This window comes from Danio aesculapii, chromosome 8 (genome assembly GCF_903798145.1).
Source record: "Danio aesculapii chromosome 8, fDanAes4.1, whole genome shotgun sequence".
NCBI lineage: Eukaryota > Metazoa > Chordata > Actinopteri > Cypriniformes > Danionidae > Danio > Danio aesculapii.
In genome coordinates, this window is record NC_079442.1 from 34,320,354 (window position 1) to 34,340,212 (window position 19,859).

A 19,859-nucleotide genomic window follows, 5' to 3' on the forward strand; every position below is an offset into this window, starting at 1 on the left:
TGCAGTCCTATCGCATTATATGTTCAGCCTTGCGAACTGTACATCATTTGTACAATCATTATATTCAAAGAATGAAAGTCAGTAGATTCCAGTGTTGTTTTGGTTCCCGTTCGCGTTGCTTGTATGGACAAAATTGTATATAAGCATTGGAAGCTTTAAAATATCATCTTGTGTTTCACAGAAGTTACACAGGTATCAAGCCACACATGGATCTGATGCCATTTGTCATGGAATACAATTGAAGTGTATTATTTTACATGTGTTTTCTGAGCTATTAAATTGGTATTGAATGTCTCTTGAACCAGAAAGTGATACACGCAGTCATACATGTATCATCTGTCCATTGAAATCCCCTTTTCAGACAGTACCATTAAGTCAGACTATTACAGAATATGCTGTTGTGACAGTTCTCTAGAGCTTCCCTGCGCCTCTCTGAAGTGCAGAGGTAATTTTCCACATAGATTGCATTGCTCTTTAATTTGAGTGACATTTGTGTTTCCATCACGTCTTCTCTCTTTTCTGCTGTCTTTTTCATAGATGCCAGAAGTCCTGAAAAAAAAATACAATACCTGCCTATTTTCAGGGATTCAATTTAAAGTCAATCTCTACTTTCAGTAACTTTCTCAAGTACAAATATAAATGGAGCCACACATATAAGCTCTGAAATAGAAAAAAAATGTGTCTTCAGTAGACAGTTTTTCAGAATGTTAGATTCCTGTAGTCTCAGCCTCATTCATCATGGCCACAGACCATTGGCTGAACTTCTGATGCATAAGGCACATAAAATTGAAGAAAACAATTCTGGAGCATTAAAACCATCATCTGATTAGTTGAATTTGACAGGATGGTTTGTCTGAAAACAAAACCATCAGTATGCCAAACTCTCTAATGGAAATAAAACTTATTTTTTTCAAAAGTGTGTAATGTTTATGGCATATGTTCTGCAAAAGTCTTCCAAAAGTCTAGTCTGTTTTGAAAGGACAATGCTTTTCATGCTCCTAAATATAGTGCTGAACAAATAAAACGGTTACTGGTTCTTCACATATCAGTCAGGTGGTGTTTTGGCCAGTTCTTGGCTAATGAATTCTGCATACCTGTCAACCCTCCTGTTTTTCTCACATATTTTACCGTTCTATCCATCTATCATCCCGTTTAAGCATTTTCCTGTATTTCCCCCATATTTTTAATCTTTCTATGTAAAGTGAAAGTAGCATCAAAAGCCAATCTCAAATGTGATATAATTGCAAGAGATGTTCAAGAGAATTATGTTTTTGCTTTATTTTGGCTTGAAAGCTCGTTGAAATTAATATTAAAACGGCAGAATTTGTCAATCAGCTCAATAGCCTAGTGGTTAGTGCGTTGACATATGGTGCAGTAGCACTTCAGGGCATCCCGAGTTCGAATCCCGGCTCGAGGACATTTTCCGTCCCTACCCTCTCTCTCCCACTTCGCTTCCTGTTTGAAATACTGTCCTATCCACCTAATAAAGGCAAAAAGTCCAAAAATAAATCTTAAAAAAATAAACAAAAACAAAAAAACGGTCGCATTCACTTAATTTCCATTAAAACTGTGCGTCGACCGTCGTCCTTCATATGCAGCCTCTGAATCAGTTCAGTCATGGTGCTGACTGACAGACGTGCTCCGTAGGGATAAGCACAGCTTCAGAACACACCATTTAAAGAGAAGCGAAAGTGGACACTTTTGGATTTGGGTGGGTTTTTGAACAGACAAATACACTTAATGATCTGTAAACATGTCCATCCTGCCTTTTTTTTTGTATTAAACACAAATAATTTTGTGTTAAATGAGCATAAACAGTTAGGTAATCAAATGCTCTTTGATCTGCAGTTTCTTAAAGTGACACCTTTGTTATCAAACAAAACAGTGGATCAAAATGAGAGATTCACTGCTCTTCACTAAATAACTGTGATGTGGTGGACGCTGACAATAGAGTTGAGAATCCAGATGCAGGTTTATTATGAGAATGGTCAGGCAAGCAATGGTCAAAACAAGGTCAAACAGATGCATGCAGGGAATCCATAGTCGTGGACTGGCAAAGGGTTAAAACATGGCTTGGCTAGACAAAGGAAATGCGGAGTATGTTCACAAAACAGATAAACAAGACTCTGCAAAGTTTGTGTGCTCTATAAACAGTCCATCTAATCAGTTCATGAGCAGCTCCCAGCTGAACAGGTGAACAGGTGTGTGTGTGTGTGGTGCTTGACGGGATTTGTAGTTCTTTATAGTGGCTGAATTGTAGTCCATGTGAAAGTGAAGATTCTCCAGCAATCTATGAGGGTTGCATTGCTGGTGACAATAGCTATAGTAACTTTAATCAGTTCAAAATACAGTGAATAACAAGTGAACGAGATTTTATGACTTGATTTCATTTCTGTATAGGTCGTTGATTTATATTAGGCTAAACCTTTTATTTTATTTTCAATTATTATATCCTGTATTTTTATATCCCAATGTTGACAGGTATGGAAATCTGTGATGGAGTCCAGACCCTTACAGCATGTTGTCAGTCAACGCAAAACTAGCGTAACTAGCAATCTGAAGGTCATGAGTTTGAATCCCTGGGAAAGCATAAACAGATTTTATAAAATGCATGCTACCAGTACAGTGTAAGTCACTTTGGATAAAAGAATCTGTCAAATGGATAAATATAAACGTATAGCATTGGCAGTCCACAGAATGCATTATGGCAGGTAAATATACTTTCAAGTTGAGGACTGCTGTCAAGAAATATTGCTCATAAGGCTGTTTATCATTCAGTACTGAGAAGGGAATAAATAGTGTTTGACAGTTAAAAATCATTTCTTTTACTCACCCTTATGTCGTTCCAAATCCGCAACACTTAAGTTCATCTTCAGAATACAAATATAGATATTTTAATGCAATTTCAGTGAGAGATTTCTCTCTCTCTCCATCGAAAGTCTGTTCACACAGATACCTGAAACTTCAAAGGAGATCAAAAGAAGTTCATAGAGATCAACAAATAAATCCATATGAATTAAGCAGGTTTATCTAACTTTTAAACGTCTGTTGATTTATTGCTCAGAACAAAGAGTTCTAGAAAATCAAGAGTTCTATGGTTGGTTTTTGGTTCTGAACCACAGCATGTTTGCATCATCAGAGTGATAGCAGTTTATCATTGTTGCTAGGTAACGTGCAAAAGGTGGTGAAATGAAAGAACGTTTTCTCACCTCGTTTCAGTTTTGGTTTTTTTTGGACTTTGGAAATAAAACTACTTTTTAAAGACTCAACACAGAACAGCACATTGCAATTCCTAGTATCTAATGTAAAGCAAATATTTAAAAGAACATGGGAGATCATTTCTGTGAGTAGATATGAGAAATAGATTGTCTGAGCTTGCAGAGTGTCAGTCATACTTACAAGATATCATACAAGATTCATACATGCATACATGAAATCGAGTGAGTAAAAGCATAAATACACCATTTGATCTGGAATCAATTGCAGCTCATTTCCATGATTTAGTCTGATTATGGATTGCTATACTAGAGTTAGCAAGAACAGTACCTCACCTTTTTAGGCCGTTTTTAGGCTGTTGAAGCTGTTTAGTTTTGACTTTTTTTATTGTATTGATATTGATCGGCAAAAATGAGCTCAGCAATACCTGCTAGATGCTTAAGAACATCAGGCAAACTTTATTAAGCTTCGTTCATTCATTTTTTTTCGGCTTAGTCCCTTTATTTATCAGGGGTCGCCACAGCGGAATGAACCGCCAACTTATCCAGCATATGTTTTACGCAGCGGATGCCCTTCCAGCTGCGACCCATCTGTGGGAAACATCCATACACTCTCATTCACACACATACACTATTTAGCTCACCCAATTTACCTATAGCGCATGTCTTTGGACTTGTGGGGGAGCATGCGGAGGAAACCCCTGCAAACATGGGGAGAACATCTTTATTAAGCTTGTCTGTCCAAATTTGAATGCAGACAAAATTGTTCCCAGATCAGTGAAAAACATGCCTCAGCCTACATTTATGCAAAATGTGAAATTTTTTGCTCTAGGTACGTTTCTTTGTATGTTTCATCAATCCACTAGAGGGCAGTGTCTAATTTTTTGCAGATCTCAAATGCGTTGGGGTACGTTTTGTTGTACATTTTAGAAACATATTTTTCTTGTACATGTCCACGAGAAGGTGGGGCTTGTCATACAGATCATCTAGCGAACCACTGACCTAAACAAAAACAATAGTGTTTTCAAAAGCAAACATAACAGAAAAAAGTAGTGCAGTTACACCTTTTACATTGATTTTACATTGCTTTTTACATTTTTGTGGAACTATGCTTTACCAGACTCAAACCAGCTTGCTCTGCATCTCAAGTACAGCATGGTACTAAATAAGCTACTGAGCAAACTGACCACACTGGAAAATTTGTCTCTATAGAGATAGATAGTTGAGGCAAACAAATTCTATTACACATCAGACAGTTATGGTGTTTTATTGGCATTTATTTGGTGTTTTGCAAAGAACTACATGAAAATGATCCTTAATTTGTCAATAATATGTCCCTGCAAATTAGTGTGAAAAGGAACTGAAGTTGTAGGCGTCTTACTGCCCCAAAGCATTAATTTTACCTAGAAACCAGTCAAACGTATGTTAAAGTATGTTTATTACAGTTTCACAACAATCTAGACTAAGGCATGTATTTCCAGCGAGCCTGTATTGGCACAATCACTTGTGTGTGTCACATGTGCTCCACATATTTCACATGTGATTTTACCATGTGATTGCTCATGAGAAGCTCATTTGTGTTTTTTTTCTGTAATGGTTTATATGTGAATGAAGGCTAAATTAAATCTTATAAAGAGATCATGGGTCCTCAGAAGACTTAGATTAAACCATTCAGTTCATATGGATTTATTTATCGATCTCTTTATGAGCTTTTTGAAGCGGCAGAATTTGTGAGTGAATAGACCCGGACAGAAATATGTTTCATATGTATTTAAAACCAATATTGTTTAAAATTTGATCATGTCATTTGCAAAGCATCGCGGTATTGTAAGTCCACTAGTTTTGTAGCTTTTTATGCAATTTTCAAATACTTTGCTTTCTTCCTGTCAGATTTGTAATCCTGTGATAATCTTGTCAGCTGTTTAATTTAACTCTTGGCCCAAACTCATTTACAGAATACTTTTTAAAGGCTTCTACAGCATACTGTATATCCTACGTTGAACGTTTCAAATCATTTCTATGTCTATATTGGTTCAGATCCTTCTTATGGCAGTAAACAGCATGGCAGCTTGCTAACACGATTTAAAAGAGGCAAGAAGTGTCATTTTAATGCCATTTTGTAATTTTATACAAGTTTATTTTTTCATGCAATTCATAATCTACGTATGGTTGTGTGTGTGTGTGTGTGTGTGTGTGTGTGTGTGTGTGTGTGTGTGTGTGTGTGTGTGTGTGTGTGTGTGTGTGCGTGTGCGTGCGTATGTGCGTGCGTGCGTGTGTGTGTGTGTGTGTGAGACGTACACTCACCGGCCACTTTATTAGGTACACCTTACTATTACCGAGTTGGACCCCCTTTTGCCTTTAGAACTGCCTTAATCCTTCGTGGCATAGATTCAATAAGGTACTGGAAACATTCCTCCTAAATGTTGGTCCATATTGACATTATAGCATCACGCAGTTGCTGCAGATTTGTCGGCTACACATCCTTGATGCGATTCTCCCTTTCCACCACATCCCATAGGTGCTCTATTAGATTGAGATCTGGTGACTGTGGAGGCCATTTGAGAACAGTGAACTCATTATCATGTTCAAGAATCCAGTCTGAGATGATTCCGCTTTATGACATGGCTCGTTACCCTCTTATGTTAACCTTGGTTGCAGGGCCGGAGTGGGACTCCTTTTCAGCCATGGAGTTTCAAGCCTTAGACCGGCCCACCTCAGTTCATGACTGACTATATTAAAATAACGACATTTCCAATTCAGTTTCTAATGACACTATCATGTCCTATTCAAGGACACAGCTGCATTAGAACTTCAAATGTTTTTCATAAATATGAGAACATTAAAGGGTAGCTAAATCTTTAACACTATTCTTTAAAACATCACAATGTCCTTTTTTTCTGCAATATCTGAATATATATTCTGTGCAAACTTCTTTATAGATATCCAGTCCTTTGTAATGGTGGTCACACAAAAAATAAAAATAAAATATGTACACCTATATAAGTAACCCAAACAGTATTATGTCTTAACACTAAAAGTGAAAAAAAATAAATAAATACTCACATAAAAACTATCTCTCCCCTTTTTAGATTTCTGATTAAGTTATGTCAAATTTATTAATGTAGTGAATAGTGATTTAATTCAGGGCTTAATTTGTGCCGGAACATGCCGGCACCTCATTTTACCGATCCCCCTCCTCAACCTTAATTTGTGTGTATTTATATATTTGTAATGGTAACTTAGCACCTTGTTGTATTGCAGTTATTTTGTTTTGCTTTCTTTATCATTTAGGTAAAGGCTTTATATAAGCCCTTTGGGTTTCTTTCTCTCGGTGCTCAAAAATGCTTGTGCTTTTCTGTTTTATTTTATACACATTTATTCTTTGTGCAAATGAATATAACTAATAAATTGGGCAGGGGGATATAACAGCAATCTCTGATCTGATATCTTGAACATATTCATCATGATATAGTAGCATTTCTGTAAATTCAATCATTAATAGTTTCTATATAAATTGACCATGTGTAAAGGACTATTTCTTTTATTACATTTTAAAGTATATACTCAAACATATCTGTCACACATATACAATATCTAGGCCAGTGAGAACAGGCAATATGGTGATCTTGCAAACAATGAAAGGGTCATACCTTTAAACTCTTATTCTTGACATTTGACAGATAAATAAAAAAGTGGTTCCAGGTGGCTTCGAAGAAAGATTGTGTCTAAGTTTTTCTAAATGCAAAATGCTAGAGAGTTCAGAAAGCCAGAATTTAAAAAGTGGTTTTGATGCCTTTTTCCATAGACAAAGAATATTTTTTTAGCTACCACCGCTTTTTTTAATTTGATGACTGAACCCACGAAGTGATTTAGACCAACCAAAAACAGTGATTGCTGGATCGGGGCGAGGTCACAAGAATAAGCCTTAGAGTATAATCTGAAGTCAAGGCAAATTTTAATTTAAAATTAATAAAAATTAAAATAAATAAAATATATACAGTTGAAGTCGATATTATTAGCCCCCCTGTTTTTTTTCCCAATTTCTGTTTAACGGACAGATCTTTTTAACACAATTCTAAACATAATAGTTTTAATAACTCATTTCTAATAGTTGATTTATTTGATATATGCCATGATGACAGTAAATAATATTTTACTAGATATTTATCAAGACACTTCTATACAGCTTAAAGTGACATTAAAAGGCTCAACCAGGTTAATTAGATTAACTAGGCAGGTTAGGGTAATTAGGCATGTTATTTTTTTTAATAATGGTTTGTTCTGTAGACAATTGAAAAAATATATAGCTTAAAGGGGCTAGTAATTTTGACCTTAAAATGGTTTTTAAAAAAGTAAAAACTGCTTTTATTCTAGCCGAATAAAACAAATAAGACTTTCTACAGAAGAAATAAAACTATTATCAGACATACTGTGAAAATTACACTGCTCTGTTAAACATCGTTTGGAAAATATTTAAAAAAGAAAAAAAATTAAAAGGGCGGCTATTTTGAATTCAACTGTATATTTTTTTCAAAAGTGAATGATTACAGGTCCACAAACACAAAAATAAAAAAATATTGCTAAATATAATGTAAAATGTAAACGGTGTGCTTTCAAGATAGCAGCTTTCTCACAATGCTGTTGTTCAAGTTTCTGTCTGCATCCCTATGATGGTCTGTAATATTGCGCTTTTATTAAGCATGAAAAAGTATTAACATAAACAATATATTTTGAGACACCACAAAATAAAAGATAGAGCACAATATAAAATAGATAGAATTTTATTTTGTTCATACCACACATATTATCATATTACACAGCCTCATTAATATAAAAAGCTAGGTTTTTAAACAGAGCCTCCCCTCACACATGCTTTGGCCCCCTCCTCTTTTCTGACTCTGTGTGAAGCCCTTTTGTTAGCTGACTGGCCAGTTCATTCCTGGGTGCCGTGTCTTGGATGACACTTCTGTGACACATCAAACAGACCTTTATTACAGACTGACACGAATTCTATTGGTCGATGACTTAATTGCCGATCTTAATCTCTGGGGTGATGATAGAGATGCTTTAGAATCTTTCAGAGTCTTAACGAATGTGAACAGAAATGTGCATGTTGCAGATTCTCACCTGGCTCTTTTCTGCATTTTTTTTAGTGCCGGGGCTCTGCTACCATGATGACCGTGGCCAAACCTTTCATCAGGCTCTTCTGGCTCCTGCGGCTGGTGTGTGCGGTTTTCCCTGAAGAACCGGGACCTCTGAACTTTACCCCCACTGAAGGTAATGATGTCTCAGTTTCGTGTGAAGTCAGTCAAGATCAGGGCTGCCCGCCGACTGCTCTGTCAGGCTCTCCGCTTTCACTTTCTTGTGCAGAGCTGGCATGTGATTGATCACCGATCGCTAATATTGATCACAGGCATCCTGGTTTAAGTCATGCAGGTCTATCTAAGCTGAAAGATGAGAGAAGTGAGGGGGCTTATAAGGCTCAGGGTAGGGAGGATTAAAAAACGAGGAGCTCCGGGGAGAGTCTTATCACATATTGAAAGAGGAGAACTTATAAATGAGAGTAACAAACAAGGGTGTGAAGTGTGCAAGATTTTATACTTTATTTATTACTGTAGTTTAAGTTTTATTTAAGGGCAATTCTAGATTTCACCTATGAAATTTCACATTAAATCATTAAATGTGACAGCATTGAATAAAACGGGATTTCAGTGTTGTCAAACACACGTAGTAAACTCCTAAAAGATAATTAAAGCTGTAAACGTTTCTATTTCTAATTTTTTTATTTGGAAAAATTACAATTTTGTTGTTTCTTTTTATGTATTTAAATTTAAACTTGCTTAATTATTATTATAGTATTTTTTAATTATTATTATTTGATACTTTTTGATTATGTATATATGTATGTATCTCTCTCTCTCTCTCTCTCTCTCTCTCTCTCTCTCTCTCTCTCTCTGTATATATATATATATATATATATATATATATATATATATATATATATATATATATATATATATATATACATACACATACACAGTTCAGGTAAGAATTATTAGCCCCCCTGTTTATTATTTTTCCCCAATTAATGTTTAATGGAGAGAAGATAGTTTCAGCACATTTCTAAACATAATAGTTTTAATAACTCATTTCTAATAACTGATTTATTTGATCTTTGCCATGATGACAGTAAATAATATTTTACTAGATATTTATCAAGACACTTCTATTCAGCTTAAAGTGACTTTTAAAGGCTTAACTAGGTTAATTAGGTTAACTGGGCAGGTTAGGGTGATTAGGCAAATCATACTATAATGATGGTTTGTTCTGTAGACTATCGAAAAAAATATCATTTTGATGTTAAAATGGTGTTTAAAAATTAAAAACTGCTTTTATTCTAGCCAAAATAAAACAAATAAGACTTTCTCCAGAAGATAAAACATTATCAGACATACTGTGAACATTTCCTTGCTCTGTTAAACATCATTTGGGAAATATAAAAAAAAAAAATAAAAAAAAAAGTTCAAAGGGGGGCTAATAATTTTGACTTCAACTGTGTATATATATATATATATATAGTATGTATTTATTTTTTTATTTATTTAACTTTTTACTTTTGTTCCTGGTTTTGTCTTCATGCTTTTTTTCTTCCAAAATAAAATACAAATACTACCATATTAAATATCAGACAATTTCATAATTGGATATTTGTTCAATATTTATTTAAATTTAAACACCAGTGTTGCCGACTCAGCGACTATGTTACTACTGTATATTTAGCGACTTTTCAGACCCACCTATCGGCAAATAAAAAAAAAAACGACTAGCAACAAATCTAGTGACTTTTTGGCGTTACTGGAGATTTTTATAGACTATCATGTCCTTACTGTAACGTCCCTACTCTTCTCAACGAGCTGCGGGTAATGTCGGCGGCGCCTCCCCCTCCTCAGAACACTCACAGGCGGCCGAGTCTCTCCAACCTGCAGCCCGAGAGCAGATCACCCTTCTGCGTACCCACAGCTATTAATTTAGCACAGCGAGTGTAAGGTATTTCCCTTGTACAGCCAAACCGGTCTGCTTCTCCTTTGTTATAAATTTAACAATTTATTTTGACCGTTTAATATTTTTTTTGTTCACAATCATTTTGATCACAATCATTCATCAGATTTTAGTGACAGTTTCTGAACTTGTCTGAGTTTATTGCATCTGAGAGATTATTGAAAAATTCACTACACATCTAGACTGGTATACTGTATTTATTCATTCATTTTCTTTTCGGCTTAGTCCCTTTATTAATCAGTGGTCGCCACAGCAGAATGAAACGCCAATTTATCCAGCATATGTTCAACGCAGCAGATGTCCTTCCAGCTGCAACCCAGTACAGGGAAACATCCATACACTCTCATTAACAGACGAACACATACACTACGGACAATTTAGCTTACCCAATTAACCTATAGCGTCTTTGGACTTGTGGAGGAAACAGAACACCCGGAGGAAACCCACAAGAACTTGGGGAAAACGGCGTGATGACGACAGTAATATGCAAATTGACATATGATGTATTCTAGTGACATTTAGCCACTTTTAAGGCAGATCTTTCATTGAAAATTGTTGGAAACACTGCTAAACACACAAGTAACAATTTAAAGAAGCAAGATAATTCCTTAAGGCATATATTACTATTATGTTACATTACATTAAATATAATACTGAAGTGAAATAATTACATGTTATAATTACATTGTTATATTAATAATTTATTTTTTAATTATTTCCCAAATGATGTTTAACAGAGCAAGAACATTTTCGCAGTATGTCTGATAATATTTTTTCTTCTGGAGAAAGTCTTACTTGTTTTATTTCGGCTGGAATAAAAGCAGTTTTTAATTATTTAAACACCATTTTAATGGCAAAATTATTAGCCCCTTTAAGCAATATTTTTTTTGATAGTCTACAGAACAAACCATCGTTAAAAATTACTGTTAATTACCCTAACCTGCCTAGTTAACCTAAGTTAACAGAGTTAAACCTTTAAATGTCACTTTAAGCTGTAAGTGTCTTTAAAAAAACATCTAGTAAAGTGTTATTAGCTGTAATCATGGCAAAGATAAAATAAATCTGTTATTAGAAATGAGTTATTAAAAATATTGTGTTTAGAAATGTGTTGGAAAAAATCTTGTCTCCGTTAAACATAAATTAGGAAAAAAAAATAAACAGGGAGGCTAATAATTCAGGGGGGCTAATAATTCTGACTTCAACTGTAGAAATTAAGATAAACATGAATACCAATTAATTAAGAAATAAAACAAGAATAAGCATTTCCCATATGGTCAGTTAACGCGTTTCAATATAATCTATCAGTAAATTTGACACCTCTGCTAACTACACTACTTAACCATAGGATAGGCTGACAGATGCAACAGGACAGACTTTATCTGTGAAAAGCACTGAAGAGCAACCACAGGCAGCTGTCGACATTTTTATCTCAAGTGTGACTTGCGAGTGATGGAGCGCCTCTCGCCTTAACGGATCACCTCACCCACACCCAGAAGTGCAATGAAGAGATGATACAACCCTCTGTCAGCCCTTTCCCTTTATCACTCACTGTCTCCTCTCTTTGTTCCTCAGTGGTAAGAAGGTATCCTGTGTTTCTTGGACGACCCCATCGCTCAACCCTCAGACATGAGCCCTTACACATACAGAGGATCCTGCAGGTCAACCGTACCCTTTACATCGGAGCCAGGTAGGATGTTGAAACAATGCTGATTAGCATGTGCGCAGCCTGTAATTTCTTCCTCGTCTGTAATTACCCGCGCAGAGATGTGTGTTTAAGTAAATTGTGTGACATTCAAAAACAATCTCTTCAGGGATCAAGAGTCTGAATCGCTGCTGCTTGTGGATGGCAATTAAATCACTTTCAAAGCTGTTCAAAGGGATAATTCACCTAAAAAAGAGCATTCAGCCATTATCAACAAGTTTATGCAACATACAGTAGGCTCATTCTGAAAACGTAGCCCTATATAGATTTTTGGTGATTGCGAATTATGTTGCCTGAAGTACGTATGACTGCATTTTGTCTTTAAGGGTGCTTTTACATCTGTGGTTCGGTTCATTTGGTTTAGACCAAGGGCAACTAATGATACAATGTAACATTATTCTGGCATTTTTTATATAATCCACATCACTCATTGGCCAGATGTTATTGAACGTATTTCCTTAACCTCCTTTCGATTGGTCCGAATTAACGTGTGGGAAAATGCCAATGAAACTCCTGCAAGTAAACAAACCAGCAGACACAATATGTCACTTTTTGCTGTGGAGGAAAGATGCTGGCTGATTGAATCCCTGGTAATAGTATACTATGTAGTTTGTATACATCACTTTAGACAAACTATACATTTCAAGAATGAAGCACAGCTGTGGCTGAAAAACAATGTTTTACGGCATTGCAAATGGCGAAGGCGCATCACAAGTCACTTTAGAAGGAGGCGTGAATTAATTTTGCTAAACTGCGACATGGTCATCTTCTGAAAATATTACCAACTATCCATCAGGTAATGTTTTTCCCTCTCGCTCTCTGTTTAAGATGGTTTTCTGTCAACAAATATTTTTCATCCACATTCCATAATGTACAGCACATAAGACTACAGCAGCTGGATTAGTCCAAAACGACACAGTACTTTTTGCAGTTGGGTCTGTTCCAGTTCGGATCATGTTCTCACCACAAATGAACTGCTCCAGGGTTCACTTGAAAGCATACCGAGACCACCTCTTCAAGGAGGTCTCAGTATGCTTTTTTGATCTGATTTTGGTGAGCGCTCGAGTGCGATTACTATATTCACACCTGCCCAAACAAACCGCACCAAAAGGGAAAACGAACTCTAGTGCGATTCAACTGAACTAAATAAGGCAGGTGTGTAAACAGTCTAAAACGAACGCTATGGGGCGGTATGACGCGGTTCCTTCTTGCGCTTACCAGCTGACCACTTACGTGTGGACGGCTTTCCGGCTGTTACCAGTTTGTCCAGTTAGATCGCCATGTACTTCGGCAGATTTGAGACGCAGAGAGGTGTTGACCATGTCAATGGGGGTTTGAGTCTGGCGAAGAACAGTTCCAGAAAACGGGTAAGACAAAAACAGAAGGCAAAAAATAAAATAAACAAGTAAATAACAGGGTAAGAATGTGGTAAAATCTACAAATGGTAAAATTCATATGAGGGTTTTTTTTTTTCTTGATTGCTTTTTAAAACTTTCGGTTGGGATTAGGGAAGTAGGTAGGCGGGTCAATCTGTGCTTTTTAAAACACTATTAGTTGGGTTTAGTGAAGGAGGAGGGTGGGTCAATCGAACGGTCAGTCAGTCAGTCAGTTGACAACGCGGATTTACGTAAGAACAGAAGGTGCGAATGGCACTCGCAAGAGAAATTTGAGATCTGGCGGATTCGCATGGATGTATTTGGCGTTCTCCAGAAATGTATAGGGGTGCATTTTTTAGAATGAACCTGGCTTGAGTTTATGTGTAAAGGGTTTTTCACAATGAATTTTGTTTCAAAGTAGAAAATTGTTTTTTTAATAGCTACATTTGCATGGACACCTTTCGTTTCATTGATATTCATTGACATTCATCATTCTGAATGTAGTGCTTATCTAAATGTAAAAAACATTGTGCATTGTTTTATATGTCACAATATTCAAATCAGATAAAATGTCTGACATCCAATCACTGCACAGATATAACGAGATTTTCTAATGGTTTACGACAAGCAATGAAAGGTTTTAAAAGAAGACTTACTGTTCATCTTTTTCAGGTCCTAATCAGGAAATGGTGGGCACAGAATGTAATTTATGACACTATGTTGCTTTTAATATGCTGAATAGGTTGTAGTTAATCAATGTGAATGCTAAACTCTTGCCTTTTACTCATGGGCAAAAACTGTTAAAACATTCTTTAAACTTGCATTTTTAGTAAACTACTAAAGAAAGTGAAAAAGGTTTGATATGTAAGTTGGTAAATAGAATTTTTTTTTGTGCAAAATGTCTCATTATAAAGCATGCTGGCATCCTCATTGGCATGGTTTACCGAGCTGTAAGATAGTTTCTTAAGGCATGTTTTTTTTGTACAGACAAAAATGCTGAAGTGTTATAATTATGTTGTTATTTTAATAACTTATTTAAGCTTGTTATAAACTTTTATGATTATATTGAAATTCTAATATACATTTTAAATTACCTTTTTAAATTTGCTTTTTAAGGACAATTATGTTAAAATCCACAACATTAATATAATAACATATATAAATTAAGATAAACTTAAAATATTAATAAAAGAAATAAAATAATAAACATTTAATATAAATAATAATACTATTAATTATAATGTCCTTTTTAGTGCAAAATGTCTCTTTATAAAGCAGGCTGGCTTTCTCATTGACGTGGTTTACTGAGTTGTAAAAGTAAAGCTTGGACACCTGTAGACTTTTTAGGAGTTTGGACCTTTGATGAGGTCATGAGGTCAATGATGTTTTTGCTATCATGCATTTTTTTGTGCCTACCTCTCAAGAGCCGAGTTAGCAATAGATAAACAAAAATAAAACCTTCATTAGGTGTGGCCCTTTAGAAAAATAAGCATTTTGTGAAAATTTTGCAGCACGCTTCCCAAAAAATGTCTGGCACGTCCATTGAGAGAGTGGGAAACATGTGGTCATAGTTACCAAAAGATGTAGGGGTCCGGAGGGGAGGCGTCTTATTCTAATAAAGACCCCCATACCGTCAGGAAATGACCTGCCCGCTCGACCGTGTCAAAAATTAAACCTCAAAAATAAATATCATGAAACACCATATGATTCAAGACACCCAGACTGGACTCTCTCATAAAAAAGGGCAACAATCTTTGGCCTAAAGAAGCTCAAGCGACTGTTTTACGCTCGCTTTCCAACATGGTGCCACTGTGGCCAGCGTAATTCGATAAAACTCAAGCCCCACTGTGTGCAGTCAGCAAACTGTATGTACCTATCAGTGTCTGAAGTAAATGGAGGTGTTTGCCGTAGCCTACAGAAAATGACCTCTGTGGAAAAGGAGATTTATTTACCCGGTGACTCGAGAGGGAGCATTGAACAACAGCAGCAACATTGAGGAAAGTAAAAAGGAGGAAATACTGCGTAGGAGAGAGAGAGAGAGTCAGTGAAGTTTCGAGTCAAGGATATAGACAGCCTGGATTGACTGAATAACGGCATGCTTGAGTGTGATAAGGAGTGCAGGCGGGCTAAATCCTGTTAGCATTAGCATAACCGCTCATGTCCGTAGCCCTGAGAAAGCGGCCAGCCTCTCAACCCCCTTCACAGTATTACCTTGCCAACACCTGGTCAGGGATGAGAGGACTGAAGTATTTTATTAAACACGCTCAGTTTCCTCCAGAAATGTCTTCTGGACTCCCACGCAAGCGACTGCAAGCTAGGCTCAGACATGTTGTGAGGAAAAAAAATGTGACTGAGGCATAAATAAATACACCTATAAGACAAATGAGGTGTTTCTTCTGTGATCTGTGTAAATAATTAACGCTGGGAGTAACTAGAGGAGCAAGACTTGGATTGCCAGCGGCGACCTGGTTAAGTCACATTAAATCAAGCCTCAGTCACCTCGTAGTGTCTGACCTAGTCGAGGGGTCAAGTCTTTCAATTAGGCTCAGGAGTGAAACTCGACACATTCCAGCCTCGAACCTGTCACTAACGGTGCCGGACAGGTTCCGGCTGACCTCTGAGGTCGTGGAAACATGGCCCGACTGATGCACGCCCTCCTCTGGTGCAGCGAAACAAAGGCTTCAGCTGCTGTCCGAGAGCAGGAAAAATGGCGTGAGAGACCTCCCATTGCACAGCAATCGGCAGATACACTTTTTCTTTTAGCTGTCTCCTTCATGATGTCTGATGTTAAATATAGTCAGGCCCCCCCATGAGAGATTTTGAGTCTCTCAGGCCCCTCAAGTATGGTCATAAATTTTTAGCACCGAATGAGGGCATAGTATTGTACCAAGCACACAATTCTGCATAATACATACCTCCGCATTCCGGCTTGGACTGATAAAATATACAATGAATGCAATGTAAGTCGCTTTGGATAAGTGTCTGCCAAATGCATAAATGTAATGTAATGTAATAATACAGGAAAGGTGGCCAAAGGCACTCCATCATTCAGACAATCCAAAGGGAAAGACTGAGAGAGTGAGGTGAAATCTAATAGCGAATGCTAGGGAGAAATATGTGGTAAGAAAATCATAACTACATGAAAATAAGAAGAAAATCACAATACTATGCTGTGCATGATTGCCGTGCGGTTTTTAAGATGAGCTGCATGATTGCGCACTACCTAAATCAAAATAACGGACGCCGGGTCTCTTGTATGAATTGGGTTTCATTTGTTATCAGCCTGGTGAAAATTGCAATTGCAACCCCTTGAAATGTAAAACATCATCCATTCATCCATCCTTCCACCTATTCATCCATCAGTCAATATTCCCACCCATCCTTCATTTAATAATACATGTAAATTGTCATTTTTATTTGTGTTTTTATTTTTAATTGATTGTCTGATGGATGGATTGATGGATCAGTTGCGTTAATGTATTGATCAATCGATTGTTGAATGGTTGAGTGTATGGGTGTATGGACATATGGCTAAAAGGATTGATTCAAAGAATTGGATAGATGAACCAATGGCTGAAAGGATCATCAATCAATCCATCCACCTGTAATTCGATCCCTCATTCATCTGTTAACCAATGCATTTGTCCATTCCTTCATTCATGAATCGGTTAAGCCATTTATCCATACTCAATTCATCAAACAGTTTATTGATTTGGCAGCTAGCTCTCTGCAACTCTCACATGGTCGCCCACTGAAGCTAAGCAGGGCTGCACCCGGTCAGTACTTGAATGGGAGACCGCATGAGAAAGCTAGGTTGCTGCCGGAAGTGGTGTTACTGAGGCCAGTGGGGGGTGCTCAATCTGCAATCTGTGTAGGCCCCAGTATATTGATGGGACCGTCAGTAAGACGTTAAACTAAGGTATCTGTGGTCGTTAAAAATCCCAGGATGTCCTTCGAAAAAAGTAATGGTTTAACCTATGCATCCTGGCCAAATTTGCTCACTGGCATCTGTCCATCAAGACCTCCTAACCATCCCCATATCATAATTGGCTTCATCCCTTTGTCTGCTCTCCATCAGTCAGATTCCCCCAAAAATGTGTAAATCACTTTGAGTGTCCAGAAAAGCACTATATAAATGTAAGGCATTATTATTATTATTGTTATTATTATTATTACCTATGCATCATTCTCTCCCTACCTGACAATTGATCCATCCTTTCATCCTTTCAAGTATGCACTTTTTAAAAGGAATTGTTCACCCAAAAATGAAAATTCTGCCATCATTTACTCACTTGTTCAAAACCTATTTCAGTTTCTTTCTGCTGCTAAACACAAAAGAAGTTATTTTGAAGAGTGCTTGTTAATGGCACCCATTGACTGAGTTGCTTAATGATCCTCTGCTGAGATTTTGAGAGATTGAATGTATTAAATTCTATCTGATTTCATCTAACACTGTGACTGAAGTCAGATGTAGTTTTGTGTTTCTGCTTATTAACAGCAAGTGTTCATCATCAGTGCTTAATCATCACTTAATCCTTTCATTGTCTCATTAACTTCAGTAAATTTAACTCGATTTAGAGAGGGACCAAATACTATCTAAATTGAGTAAATGTTACTCAGAGGATTTTTCTGTGAACCAGCATTCTTCAGCTATCTTCTTTGGTTTCAACAGAAGAAAGAAACTAGGGCTGGATGGTGTAATTTAAAATAAAGGTTAATATGAGTAGGCTATTATTATTGTTATTTCTCAAACATATGGTAAAACAACAATAATAATATTAGATCTATGCGTAGGTCTACTGTTGATTAAAATACAAAATTTTGTACAGACATGGAACAGTGGACTTTAACAGACTAAATTTGCCCTTTTAATTCAAGGTAAAGTCATAACATCAGAATATAACTATTTATTAATATAAAGCTGAATAATTATGTTTGAGACATATGCTTGTCATTTGTCATTGACAACATTATTAGACAATTTTTTTGACTGGTAAAATGAGACATTTGTCATTATCAGATTCCCTGTTGCTTTATAGTCAACGTTATAGACTAGAGTAGTTATACTGACCCAGCAAACATTTGTTTTCATGCACTTTGTGTTCGCTATGAGAGAAAAAACATATCAAATGCTTGTTGTAATTCAAACTCATAATGCGATATGATCATTTAAAACGTGCGCGGCGGTTTCACTTTCACTGTCGCATGCATTCATGTCATGGCTGCCATCACTCTGAACAAAAAAAAAAACAGTGCGTCAGCTCACACGTGATTTTGCGGCAGCGAATACATCATTCCCTTAAGAGAGAAATTACATTTTTGGGTGAATTATACCTTATAAATACAGCATGTGAAACTTTTAAAACCATTTGGAGGTGTCCATGTTGCTGAGCAGCATATGTAAAACAATGAGAAGACTTGTGCGCCCGCCTTCACGCTTCTCTCCTGACCTTGAAAATATGATTGGCTGAATCGCAGGAAAGCTGAATTAAGATCGTGTGCAGGGTCGAATCAGGATCGCAGTGTTTTTTTGATTAATCGTGCATTCCTAAAAGAAACTCATTAGTTTTAAACCACATGGGGTAGAGTACTGTAAATGATAAGGTTATTGTCATTTTTAGGGGAACTAGCCCCTTTAAGCCAGCTGTTTGTGAAAATCCACAGTAATTTTAAACTTGAATTATACCTTCTAGGATTCAAATAGAATCAAATAGATATTCTTCATCTTGTTTGCTGCCTCAGTATTAAATTCACTGGGATTCAAAATACATTCTCGGTTCAATTCTGAAGGGAAAACAACCTTTGCTTTATGCACATATTATAAAACACTATCCACCTTAACTAATATATATATATATATATATATATATATATATATATATATATATATATATATATATATATATATATATATATATATAGTTTTTATGCATATTTTGAAGTCAGTATTTGCTACTTGGCTTTTCCTATCAGCGTTTTTATGTCATATCTCTAAATTCACACAAAAATATGTGGATGCAAACCTATTTATTTGTTGCCATAGCACACTGTCCAAGGCAAGTTACATGAAGAATTTCTGACAGAAGATAAAATTTAGGTTTTTGTACAAGAAAAAAGTAACTGAACAAAATGCAAACAGAGAGACTTATAAAGAAAGAGTTTTTACTGGCTCTATTGCCAATGGTCTGCATGTCTTGTCCAAACCATTTGTGCTATTTGGTAACCTTGTGAAACTATAAAGCCAGTTTTTATGTTCATGTAAATGTGAAGGTTCAGTCGAACTCCAAACAGACCTCTGGCTTAGCATTGCTCCTCTGTGATTGTGTCTGATTAAAGTTTGTGCTCTCTAAATATGGCAAGTATAGTGTAAGTGTATGATAATTTTAACCAGGGCACTTAAGGGCCACCCTGCTTTGAGAGGGAATGGCCAAGGGGGATTCATTTTAACAAACCACACAGAGAGGGGTTGAATAATTTATAGTCAGTCTCGTCAGGCTCTCTTCAAGA

General features: G+C 36.4%; 1 protein-coding gene across 1 annotated transcript in view; it reads left to right on the forward strand.

The window, feature by feature from the left end:
* Window positions 1–19,859, forward strand: part of sema6bb (sema domain, transmembrane domain (TM), and cytoplasmic domain, (semaphorin) 6Bb) — a 248,061-nt gene that overhangs the window by 116,839 nt on the left and 111,363 nt on the right. Inside the window, 2 exon segments of the mRNA XM_056463809.1 lie at window positions 8,369–8,492; window positions 11,847–11,961. Coding sequence (XP_056319784.1) covers window positions 8,387–8,492; window positions 11,847–11,961 — 221 coding nt within the window. The 5' untranslated portion in view covers window positions 8,369–8,386.